The 13,555-nt window shown below is 35.8% G+C and overlaps 1 protein-coding gene across 3 annotated transcripts in view; it reads left to right on the top strand.

Annotated features, from left to right (window-relative positions):
- Positions 1 to 13,555, top strand: part of LOC106478142 (phosphorylase b kinase gamma catalytic chain, skeletal muscle/heart isoform-like) — a 64,277-nt gene that overhangs the window by 16,691 nt on the left and 34,031 nt on the right. For all 3 annotated transcript variants that reach the window (XM_013938658.2, XM_022381677.1, XM_022381678.1), the window contains exons 5-9: positions 3 to 68; positions 2,311 to 2,383; positions 2,926 to 3,016; positions 5,067 to 5,157; positions 6,583 to 6,612. In XM_013938658.2, the coding sequence (XP_013794112.1) occupies positions 3 to 68; positions 2,311 to 2,383; positions 2,926 to 3,016; positions 5,067 to 5,157; positions 6,583 to 6,612 (351 nt within the window). The remainder of the gene's footprint in view (positions 1 to 2; positions 69 to 2,310; positions 2,384 to 2,925; positions 3,017 to 5,066; positions 5,158 to 6,582; positions 6,613 to 13,555) is intronic.

The following is a 13,555-nucleotide window of genomic DNA, read 5'->3' as shown; positions in this document are numbered from 1 at the left end:
AGGTGTAAAAATGGGGAATTGTTTGATTACCTTACAAATGTAGTTGCTCTTTCTGAGAAAAAAACGAAGTAAGTATAATAATTTTGTTAGTGAGAATTTTAAAATGATGTTATTATTTTTAACTTTTTTATTCAATTGAAAAATGTATTTCTTTAGCATTATAATTGCTTTTCACTTTTTGAAGTGTATTTAGTTTAATTAACCCTTTGACTATGACCTACAGTAGGTATGCAACTCTTGTGAAAGTTCTTTACAAAAATGAAACTAGTGGATGAAAGTCTTTTAAATTTGAGATGAAAGGTCCTCTAAGTATGTAGTTTTTAAAAATAAGATATTTAATTTTGATTTTTTCTAAAGCAATGTTTTTCTCATGCCTTTTTCTCTTTTCACATGTTCCCTATCTAACATGCAAAGTAATTTTCATTTTAAGATTAAAAATACTTTTATGCATCAGAAAATGTTCAAGTTTCACATACACAATTCTTATAATGTTCAGATAGTTATTAAACATTTCTTAAGAAAAATTATATTTTTATCTTATTTTCACTAAAAAATATCTGTACGGGTCTGGTCGATTTGATCGATCTCATAACCACCATAAAAAAAGGAAATAAATATAAGTTATGCCTTTTTCATTCTAGAATGACTACAAATTATATCCCGAAAACAAATGTTTAGACTAAATAGCTTAAATCTGATAATATTATACATTTATATATATATTTATTATTTTATTATATTGACCTATCAGTCATGCCTGGATAACAATACAGAAGTTACAATGATGTGGCACAAATGCACTCATCTTACCATATCCAATAATATAAAACTGACCTTCAGTCTCTACAGAGTGATCTGTCTTGGCTGTGTTTTAGTAGACTAGTATTTTGTAAGATACAGTCACATTTCAATTATTATACATTATATGTATGTGCATAGATTATTACTATTTACAAATAATTTCTTAAACTTATTTTTCTTAAAACACAGCAGTAAATAAAGAAGTAAAACGAACAATTATCTCTTTTAGTTACAACCTTTGTACTCAGTTGCTGCTTGTCATTGCTTGCTAAGCCTTAAGAAATTTCGCACGTGGAGGATGTGAAACAAACATATTTTTTTTTAGGTTTTGTATATACATTTGAATAACCAAAAAAATCATAAATTACTATATTGATACCACAGAATTCCACTATAATTTATCAAGCTTAGTAACTAAGCTGTATTTCAGTCTAAAATATTTTGAATTTTTGAGAAAACTAAAAACACAACCTATCTCCTTGAAATCTTGGTTTGAAAGAACAAGATGGCATCCTACACATTAAAATGGCTGAGAAAGCCACTAGGGGGACTTTCTGAGCTTTTGATTGATTATTCACATGTCATATATAGAACTATGTATATATAAGGGACTGTTTCCAAAAATGGAAAGAGGTGAGCGGGACCACAGCATTTCATTCAGTACATGAGCAATATCTCAGCAAATAGAAAAGATAGGAGGTTCTTATTTTATATTCTAGCTTGTCAGTATCAGTAATATGAGTTTCTAATTCATACAAAACTACAGAATTTGTATTTTGACATCACAAACATTTAATTTGAACCAGTGCTGCATTCAACATATCACATGACACACAAAAATAGATGTTTAGGTGTGTTTTTTTAATATTTACTTTTAAATTAAGAAACTAAATAATATAGAATACTAAAATTTGGATCATAATCTACAGTTTGATACCAAAATTAATGACACAAATTTATAAAATAGTAGTTCAGTAAAATTTTGAATGCAAGTCAACAAATGCAATTACATGGCCTTTCACCCCTGATCTGTGTGGAAAGTTGTGTTTTTAACTGTCTGAATTTGAATACCCAATGTGAGAAATTTTTTAAGAATTTTTGTGGTGCCATTCAATAGATATCGCAGAAGTTTGGGTTACATATACAGATACTGACATATATGCTACATCCATTATAGTAAGATTTTAACTTTGACAGTTTTTTTTCTTGAGACTGTGTATAGTGTGCCTCAGAAATTTTGTCTTAATTGTTGTGGTGGTGGTGGTGGTATTGAAGTTATGCTGTTTATTTACATGTAAGTAATATTTCAGTCAAGTATTTATTTTGTTTATGTAAATAATTAAAGCTTTTAGTTACATAAAAAAAAGTGTGTAAATCTAGCATCTCGTTTTAGCATCAGGATGACTTGAATTCTATAAACAAAAGTGCATTTTTCTGGCTTTTGGTGAAACATGATAGTCTACATATCTTAGGTGCTTTGTTAAAAGAAACATTTTTTTGTTCCTGCAGAACTATCATGAAACAACTTTTGGAAGCAGTAGAGTTTATACATTCTAAGAATGTAGTTCACCGTGATCTAAAGGTATGTGTAAAGATACTTTCTACTCAATCACTTGTGGAATGTTGTTTAATGTGACTGTAGTGTAAAGTATCAAAAAGAAGTATTTAGCCAAAAGTTAGGAAGAGAAAATTTTGTTATTTTTAAAACATAGTAATTTGAATACAACCCCCCTAGTTGGTCCCCAATGCTGTTGTTGTTTTGTTTTTGCAGTTTTATAAGATACAGATATTTATATTTTTATGAAACTATTGAAATGAAGCTGTTGATTTATTTTTAAATGAATTTTGGATTTTGTTGGATTTCCAATTTCTTCGTCTGTTAGTTTGTCATCAGTGATTGAAAATAGTTTCAGTTGGATTTTTTTCTAGCCTACACATATGAGTTTGTCAGTGGTTTTGTCTTGTTATAACTGTAATACTACAATTTTCAGTTATCCTTTAATTGTTTTAAACAGTATATTTGAAAACATATATCAAAGAGTGATTTACATCTATATTACATTGCATTTTGTGCTGTGTTTCATGACTATCTCAAAACACTTTTTCTGATTTTTGCTATATTAGCCAGAAAACATTCTTTTGGATGATGAGTTCAGTGTCAAGATTACAGATTTTGGATTTGCCAAAACTGTAAAACAAGAAGAGTGCCTATTTGGTAAGGTAAACATAAGTGACTTAATAGTGAAATGCAACAGCTGTGACATTTATAACATTTAGGTTGTGTCTTTCATGTAATGTCTTGAAAGGAAAAAAAATTAGATAAAACTTCCTGAAATTAAGAGTGTTGTTTTTTTATGAGATTTCCACATTGAAATATTAAAAGTTCTTTTTGTTTTTTTTGTTATAAATCTATATTAAAAATCTTCTATTGCTCTTTTCAAAGTCTAGGTGACTGTCCAACTTGCATTTCACAAGTTCAGATGTCATAATAATGAAATTAATTGAGCTGTGATAAATAACCTATCCAGTCTAGAAAGTTGTCCCCTGGTGGGTCAGCTGTAAGTTTCAGCACTTATAACGCCAAAGTCTGGGGTTCAGTTTCCTATAATGGACAGAGTGCAGATATCCTGTGGTGTAGCTTTGTGCTGAAACAATTAGAAAGCTGAATCACAAGATTAAGTTTTAATATAAAAACTTTGATGTACAGCTTAACAATCCAAGATATTATATTAGTAGCTTGAAAATGCATGCCACTTTCTTGAAACATATTACAATAAAGTTTTCTTGGGACATTTTCACCACAAAATTTATCCCAAACCATTTAATTGTTCAAAATATGTATTTATTTAAGTCTATCACATCCAAGTAGGTGAATCCTGCGTCAATAACAAAATTAGATCATTGAACTTAAAAAAACTTATAAAAAATTAAACTTGTAGTAATCCTTCCAAACAATAAAAGAAATTTTTGAATTTCAAATTTATTCAGTTAAAAGTGTTATTTATTTAATCTTACGCATGAAAATAAATAATAATAAATATTAGCAAATTTTTATTTTTGCATTGATTTGAACATGATCTGAATGATTTCATTAGTGTTTGTGAGTTTCATTATGTTTTTCTGAGTATAATACAACACTAATAGACAACGGTTAAAAAGATATAATAGTTTAAACAAAATAGCACTAATTTCACCTTGTGACTTGAATACAAGTTTAATTTTATCAGTTTAGTTAATCATTGTTTCTAAATCTTGGTTGTCTTAGTGTGATGTAACTGCCTCAGTTTTCAGAAGTTATAGAGTAATGATATTAAACACATAAAGCTTTTTAACTATTATTTTTAACTGTGTAAGACAGTAGCACTTCCACTATATATATATACATATATAAACTAATGTAAGACATTAAGCTTATTACATGTATTAAATGAAAATTCCATTTAATAAAATCAGCTTATAATTTTGACATGATAAAAAAAACGTTTTTATCATACTCCTGTAATCACAAATACAATGAAACTTTGTGTGATGTTTTTAAGTCAAAATAAAGAAAAGATTTAGTGTTATAAAGTAAAAACTTTATAGTATAGTTTTAGAAGAATATATAAAAAAATCATAAAAATCAGTATTTAAAATCTACAAGAAAGGTAGCCTCTTCAGTGGCTCAGCGGTAAGTCAGTGGGCTTATTATACTGAAAATCGGGTTCTGATACCCTCGGTGGTTAGAGTACAGATAGCCCATTGTGTAGTTTTGCACTTTACAGCAAACAAACAAGAAAGTTAAGTATTTTAAATTGTTTCTTAAAATACACATCATATTAAAATGTTTTAGACATCTTAAGGCTGCAAATTCATACAAGTATCACATATAAAAATAAGATATTTTATGTGTGCAGGAACTACATACATAATCTTTATAAAGTTCTTCTGAAGTTTAAAACTGTTTCATTTTTTTTTTAAATGCAATAAAACAATCCATACAACAGATGTGTTAACTTGATGTACCCAGGTATGATAGAGTTAATAGAAAGTAATGACATACACAATCAGTAATCTGAAAGTGTATTGGGAAGACATAGTAAGTAATTTATGGTGAGGTTTAAAGTTGTTGGTCATTGGCAGAATCATAATGTGTTATTAAGGAGATCTCTGAAGAATTTCTTCAATATTAATGCACTTTGAGAATTTACTTATATATTTTGTAGGGTCAACCTGATAAATATATGTAGATTATAATCATAAATCTTTGAAAATTTATTTTTCAGAACTGTGTGGAACACCAGGGTATTTGGCTCCAGAATTGCTTAAGGCTTCAATGTATGAGAATGCAGTAGGTTACAACCAAGAAGTTGACATGTAAGTTGTTTCTAATAAGCATATGAGTTATTTTACAATTAGAAGGATTATTTATGATCAAAACATAATTATATCTCCAGGAACTGGGTCTGTTCAATTGACATATGCTGGTCTTTTACTCTTTTTTTGGGGGGGGAATACACAAAAAACTTTAGAATCAAATTGCGCAAACAACACAAAAGAACATAATCTTTCTACAGAAAGGTTTATATTTGTATGGTTTTTAGCTTCTGAATTTTATGAAAGTTCATTGTAAAATACTTTAAATAAGAAATTATAAAATTATTCCATCTTGTATTAGATTTCTCATTTTGTATGTTTATTGCTAAACCAAAATATTTCACCTGAATTCATGTTCTATAAAAATATTTGTGTAGCTTTAAAAATAATATAACAGTTTCATTATCAGAACAAGAAAATCATATGTGATATATCATAATTCAGTAGAGATTTTACTAATGATATGGCTCTAAGTGTAGGTGTAAATGATATTTGCAGAACAGTAAGATACATATTAGCACAAAGAAGTCTCAGTGAATGTGGAGCTGCTCAAATACATCTGCTTAGGAGAGAAAACCAAACCAGGAGATTAGAATGGGCACCATAATTTAAACAATGGGTTGAGTGAAGCTAAAGGAAGGTGCTCTTTATACATAAATGGAAATTCTTTTGCAATAATCAGCCATAGTTTTTTCTGTGGCAAAGAGAAAAAATATTATCATGGTCAATGAACAACATCTACAGTGAAGCATGTTAGAGGACCAATACAAGTATGGATTACATCTCAGTCAATTATTTTGGAAATATACACAAAATGATGACACCTTAACTGCTGACAGATATGACCGTTTTCTTATCCATTATGTCATGCCTTCAGAAAAAAGACCTGTTGAACAGGGATTAATCTTTTAGCAAGACAGTGACCTCAATTATATAAGAAATGTAATGAAATAATATATGAAAGAAAAAGTATGATGGAACACTCACAACCATGGCCTGGCCTGCACAGTTTCCTAATATGAATATTGTTAAAGCTCTGTATGGGCTTATACCTTAGCTGAAATATGTGGAGAGTAATACAGGACACTTGTAACAATATTTCACTATCACACTGTGATACACTTATGGTACCATGAATGCAAGGTGTGCTGGTCTGTTTAAAACACATACAAAATACTAGTGCATTGTACAACATGTTTGTTTTCTTTTTGTATTTGCCATGGTAATGTATTGCATTAATGATAAATTGACAACTCTGTTGCAATTTCTCATTGTTTGGAACTCCTGTATCTGTGTCACATGTTATGTTTCCATAATTGTTTTCAATAATTTATGTTGTTCTAACTTTTGTAATAAAAGCTTGATTATACTGTCAATGTGAAAATGTTAAATAACTTGCATTATTGTTTTAATTCCTTTTGACAGATGGGCCTGTGGTGTGATCATGTATACCCTGTAAGTTGCTTTTTCAACAAAGTTTTATTATGAGTTTTGTTTACCTAGTAGACAGAAAAGTAAGTATTTTACAGTAGAGATAATATTTGTTTAGTATCTCATGCCATAACTTTATGCTTCTGCTTAATTGAAATGGCTAGAATGAGGAGAATTTTGTTTAAACTTTCTTGCATTTTATGTGAAATATATGAGCACTCCATTGTAGAATGTCAGTATTCACTTTCCATAAAAGAATCAGTTTTAGCTAATGTTCTGAGAGATTTGTTAAATGATAATAAAATATACTGATATTATTGCACCATTTTTTAGAAGTAATGCATGAGTTAATGAAAAGTATAATAACCTTTTTCAGTGTGTAGCATTATTCAGTGAGATCTACTGTGTAAGCAAGTGACTTACATTCCTAACAATCAAATTTTTGTACAAAAAAGCTCTAGCTAATAAAAAAAACAAAATTATTATTGAAGTAAATCGTTAACAATTAATAAGTTTAAAAAAATATATATAATGGTTTAGTTGTTATAACCAATTGGAAAGGAAATCATTTGAGAAGAGAGTTAGTAGACTTTAACCAGAGTATAGTCAGATTTCATTCATCTTAGAGAATAGTTAGTGTTGTGATCATAAAGATTAAGTGTGCCCTTAATAACTAATTCTGAGGTGTCTTCACACAGAAGGCTCTCTTTCTCATGCGTCTTCTTTAGAGATTTGCATGCCACTATCCTAAACTCATAAGATTTATCGTGATTTTTACTACTGCATATTGATGTTATTATGCAGCAAAAGCCCTCCACCAGTAAGAGGGTGACACAACTTCCTTGTGCACTAGCTCCCTCTATGCTTTTGCACTCATGATAGTCATTCTTTTTCCTCAGCACTGCACAACTAAGACGTGTTTGTTTTTGTTTGTAACTTACAGACTTGCCATCTAATAAAGATACATTGTTTCCTTTATTTATTCCACTTGTGAACTCTCAAGTTCATTTTACTTCAACATCTAGAATGAATGAAAGGAATATTCTTACACTAGTTAAATTTCAAACTCGGCTACTGGATGCACATTAAATGTGGATGACTTGACAGCCATTGTGCATAGGGTAGTCGGTTCCTTTATGCAGCCGGGAGTTTTGGCATCTGTCCATTCATTTGCCATTCCTTCCTCTCGTTTTGAGAGGGAATATGATGAGGAAGACGACTTTGACTGTTTATTTCCTCCTCCTGGTTATGCTTTAGGAACCTCTCAAGTATGTTCTGTCTTATCTCTCATTCTGTGTCTTACGACATTTCCTGTTCAGTCTTTCACAACCCTCACTCTCATGAATTTAATTTTTCCTCCTTCTCTTTACATTAGTATTCTTGCTACTTCCTTTTTAGATCAATTCTGTACCTGCAATCTTATGCCTCATCCTCCTCCCCTTTCAGATTCCTTTATCATGGCCTATAGTCATTTGAACTTCCATTTTCTGGAGCCACAAACCTTTGAGTCTCTTTTGTCTCTTTGTGGAGCAGACTCACTGGGGTCAGTCTCACTCTCCAGTGCTCAATTCTCCCCTTTTCACTTAATCCTCCTTTACATGCTTTGTTACCTTTCGTCCCTGCACCTCATGACAGAGGCACTTCATCGAGCCTCAGGTGACTTTGCTGGCAATTCCTATTTCCTTCTCCTTTCCACCATGGCTCGTACTACTACTGCTGCCCTTTCCCTGCTTTGTTGTTGGAACTTGTTGGGTAGGGATACCCTTCTGTTCCATATCCATCTCCCTTCTCCTTTTTATGAGAACTCTGCCTTGCACTATTTATTCACCTTTCTGTATTTTGTGGTATTCATCATTCAATTGAATCATGTGTGGAAGCTGACCGACATCGATCTTTGCTAACTTCCATGGTTACTCACCTGTCTCACACACCCCATATTCCATTTCTTTGTCTTGTTCTAGTTCTCCTGCTTCCCATATTTCTTTCCCTTTTCCTTCTACTCAAAGTCTTCAGCCTAATGTTAGTCTTCCCAGGCTTGTTGGTAACTACGGTGTGGATTCAGATCTTACAGCCACTTGTCTACTATGGTATGCACATCTTTGGGAACACCTATCTGCAAACAGATGGGTTTCATTTGTCCTCTCCCTCCATCTCTCAGACCACACCTCATTTACTTCCATCCTCCCATGGATCCCATCTATGTTTAATGTCTGGAAGATGCAGTTTAGGATCTCTTGCACAAATAGGCTATAGAGCAGGTACATGACCCTTCACTAGGGTTTTACCCTGCCTGTTTGTGCTTCCCAAGTCGACTGGAAATTGGCAGCCAGTCATCGACCTTTCCTCTCTCAAACACTACATGGCTGTCCCTCATTTTCATATGGAAAATTTCTTTTCCCTCTGCTGGTCCTTTTCTTTCACTCAGACTGTGGATGAGATCAAGATCAATGTCTTGAATGCGTACCTTCTTATCCCTATCGCAGGATCTTCAAGATGTTTTTCAGTTTGTTCATTGGGATCATACCTTCTAGGTCAGGGCTTTTCTATTTGGCATTGCATCAGCCTCCTATGTCTAGCAGAGTTATCAGGGCCTTCATGTGCCCTTCCATGAAGTTGGTCTATGATTCCATTACTACATGGATGATTGACTTCTTCTGTCCCATTTGCAGAAGGAGTCTTATCTTCATACCTCTCTTCCTCTGCAGGAAGCTGACTGTTTAGGGTGGCTTGTCAAAACTTCTAAATCCTTTCTTACCTCCACCCAAAACTTGAATCACCTGGGAGAACTTTTCCACTCTTTTCTCAGTCGGGTTCAACCTTCTCCTCTATGTCTGCAAGTGCTGTAGAATTCTGTCACCAGGATGCCTCTTCTACTCATACTGCTCGAGAGATTCTATTGCTTTGAGAACCATAGCTTCCCTGGAACTGCTTATTCCATTGGGCTGTGTTCACATGTGCCTCCTTCAATGATCCTTGCACAACCAATGGAACCATTCATGGGAACCTTTGGACTCGGTTGTTCTCCTTTCCCATCCTCTCCTCACAAACATCTCTTGGTTGCTGGACTACTCCAATAATACTGTCAGTGTACCTCTACCTCCACCCAAACCAAACTTACACCTCTTCACCAATGCTTCCCTCTCAAAATGGGGGGCATCTCTTAAGAACAAGCTTATGTCGGGCACTTGGAACCAGAACGAGTCTTCACTTCACATCATTGTGCTCAAACTTTTGGCAGTGCATCAGGCATGTTCCCATTTCCTACCCTCCTAGTGGATCATTTGGTTATGGCTCAATCTGACAACTCCACTGTTGTTTCCTACATAAACCTTCAAGGAGGTACCAGATCCAGGAACCTTTGTTTTCAAACCCTCAATTTTCTTTATTAGGCCAATTCTCAGGGGTTTCACATCATTGCATGTCATGTTTTGGGCTCTATGAACCTAATTGTAGAGTGACACTCTTGGCTGGACCGTACTCAGCCCACTGAGTGATCTTTTCACCTTTAGGTTTTCTGATGGGTGTGCTCTCTCCAGGGGACTCCACTCATTTCTGCCTTCACCACATCTCTCAATTCCAAGCTCCCTTTCTTTTGGTCTCCTATTTCCCATTCTTCATCCTATCATGGGTCCTGGCAATGATTTACAATACTCATTGTGGTATCCTCTTGATGGCTCAACCCTGATTCCTTCTTCTTTGTCTTCTGTCAACCCATCCCTCTCTTCCCCTACCTTCTTTGCTTCAACCTCCCATGTCACTATTTCATCCAGAGATCACATCCCTCTACGTTCATGTTTGGGATTTGTCCGGTCCATCACCTGTCAGGCCAATCTTTCCCATAAGGTAGCCTTCTTCCTTTTCCATTCTTGTTGTCTGTCTATTCTGTCCATCTACAAATAAAAATGGCAGGTTTTCGGTGTTGTTTCATCTGTCACTACCTTCCTCCTGACTGTCCCACTGTTGGCCATCTCTTTTCCATTTTTACTTGGCTGAGTGACAAAGGGTTGGCTGTCTCCATTGTTATTTGTTATCAGGCCGCTTTGTCTACCAACTTTCACCTTTCCTGATACCACAAGGTGGCTTTTTCCCCAGTCCTCTCCATCTTATTCTGATCCTTCCTTCTCCATCGACCTTCCTGCACTGTTCCCATGCCTGATTGGGACCTCAGTGTCATTCTGCACACTCTTATCCAGGACTCATTCAAACTGATGGCCACCTGCTTCTTATACCACCTTTCATTTAAGACCTATTTTCTCATACCCCTTCCCTGTGTGAACCATCATTCAGACATCTATGCTGTTGATTCTTCCTCTACCCTCTTCCATCATTCATATCTTCTCCTTTATTCTGACCGGTCTTTCCTCCCTAAGACTTGTGAAGGTTAAGAAAATGATCGCTCCTTCTCTCTGTTTCTCACCTCTATGATTGGTCCGACCCAGAACATCTGTTGTGCCCTGTTCATGCTGTTTGGTGCTACCTTGCCTGTACCTCCACATTTTGTGGCTCTCATCTTTGCCTCTATATTCTCTGGGATTCTTCATTTTCCAGGGACTTGTCTCCATCTACCCTTACAGGCTGGGTCTGCCAACTGCTCTGTTTGGGCAACTCTTCATTGGGGTCAATTTTCACAGACTTTTCCATATTTATTCCCATCAAGTCTGTCACCTCATCTATTCCCTTGCCCCACATTTTTGATGGCTGCTTGATGAGAACCTTTGGGCTGGCATGTGGACTATGTCTTCTCATTGTCCTTAGTCAGGTGAGTACATTCTTCATTTTTCTCCAGCTTTAATACAAAGGCTTCTACCACATGGCTGGGATTGCTACCTGGGGTACACTTAATTACTGAAATTATACATCAAGCCAGGACAACGGAAGTTACTCACACCATCTGCCCTGACCCTATATATATGCCCACTGTTGAGATCGGGTGTTCTGCAAGACCATATGAGGTATCTTTGTGGTATATTCTGATATTTATCTACTGTCTGATCCAAACCATACCTCTTCCATGGACTATCATGGAAAAACACTGGAAGCACCAAGGGGTGCTCTACCTGCTTCCTGGCTTGCACTTGCTGGCTTTTCAAAATCGGTTCACATGCTTATCCAGTAAAAAACCTATCTGTATCTGGAAGGAGACTGATGGGGTCCGAGCATTTCTTTGTGTCTCACCACTGTGACTTTCTCCTCCTCCTTTCTTTCAGTGGAGTGGAGACTCGTATCACTTACCAGTTACTAGCCACTGGGGTAGTGGACCATGAAAAACCCACACTGATTGGAACAGAATAGCTGAGGGCTGAATGAAAGGTGTCAGTTCAGTGGGAAGTGGGGCAGTGGTGACACTGTCAGTGTAGCACAGGTCACCCTCATATACTCCTATTCAAAATATGTCAGCATCCCCCATCCTACCGCTGCTCAGATGTCAGTTCCTGGGTGGTCTGGTGTTGGATCAGCATAGGACCAGTTTACACAAGTCCTCACACATGTGGTTGGTTGGGATCCTCACCTTCCAAGGACCAAAGAAAAAATTCCTAGTGCTGCTTGGTTTCTGGAACAGAACTTACCCACCATGTTGCATTCCCCTTTCCTACCCTTGCCCGAATGTCAGGTTCTCGGGTGGCCTGTTGTTGGAGGTGTACTGGGTCTGCACACGTGTACCCTGCCTGGGTTTTTGAAATAGAAGTTCCTTCCCCTTCTGCTTCTTAGTCATGAAGTGGAGATGGTTGAACCATCCTCCTAACACAGACTGGAAAACATACACCTGGTTTTGGACTGAAGTTGACCACCTACTACCTACAATCATCTTCTGTTCTGTTCAGTTGAGGTGAGCATTAAAAACAATTCATGCTCTCCTCCTGCACATACACTATCTTGTCTTGCCATCCTCTTGCATCTGGTGTTGGTCCAAGAGTCTGATGGTAGAGTTGTGGCAAGACACACTAATGGCATGCATTCTGTGCACTCTCTTCAGCTAGTGTAGGTCCAAGAGTTTGACAGCAGATACTAACATGCACTAATGATTCCTGTGCCCTCCTCCCACATCAGATGGTAGAGTTGAGGTGAAAACTAGGTACAGTTTGAATGCCCCCCAATCATGCTACACATATTGGCTCTCCGATCTCTTGTGTGCAAGTCCTTGGATGTTCGTATTCTGCCCACACCTAAGATACATGGGGCTTGTTTGCCTTTTCCTTCTTTCCAATCTGGGCAAAGAGTGTACCCTGGAAAACATGTGATGCAGTCTCCTACAAATGTTCCCCTATGGAGCCCCTGTTATTGGGTGTCACACTCCATGGGTTTCCTTCAGGTGCTTTCTGAAAGGAACTCATCTAGGTAAATTTTGCACCAGTCCCTCCACCATATCAATGTGGGATTCTAGCTTTCTGTGTGAAGAGGTGTGTATTGCCTTGGAAATTAATATTTTCCTTACCTGAAAATATATTTCCAATAGATACTCACCACTTCACATACTTTCTGCCCTTCCTCCCCACTTCCAGTGCTATTTAGTATTCTTTGCCTTGTCAAAGAATGAAGATCATGAGTGAAAGAGCATAGAGGGAGCTAGTGTATAGGGAGGTTGTGTTGCCATCCTATTGGTGGAGGGCTTTTGCTGCATAATAATGTCATTATGCAGTAGCGCAAATCACAAGAAATCTCGTGAGTTCAGGTGGGAGTTCCCTAAAGGCTAGTGGCATACAAATCTCTTAGGCAGATACCCAGGAAAGATAGCTTTCTGTGTGAAGAGGGGAGTGTCTATCAGAAATACATTTTCAGGTAAGGAAAATGTTAACGTTTATCATGACATGAGTTTCACAAAGATGATACAATTTGAAGGCATTGTTATACATAGGAAAATATAACTTTTAATCCTACACGTTTGTTTAAGAATTATGACAGTCTCAGCATTTAACCCAATACCTGCCATGGCCATTTTGTCTTATTGTGAGGGCAAAATCATTTGTGA

This window comes from Limulus polyphemus, unplaced genomic scaffold (assembly GCF_000517525.1).
Source record: "Limulus polyphemus unplaced genomic scaffold, Limulus_polyphemus-2.1.2 Scaffold184, whole genome shotgun sequence".
In the NCBI taxonomy this organism is placed as follows: Eukaryota; Metazoa; Arthropoda; class Merostomata; order Xiphosura; family Limulidae; genus Limulus; species Limulus polyphemus.
Note: the sequence above shows the minus strand (reverse complement) of the source record. Positions and strands in the feature narration are given on the sequence as shown.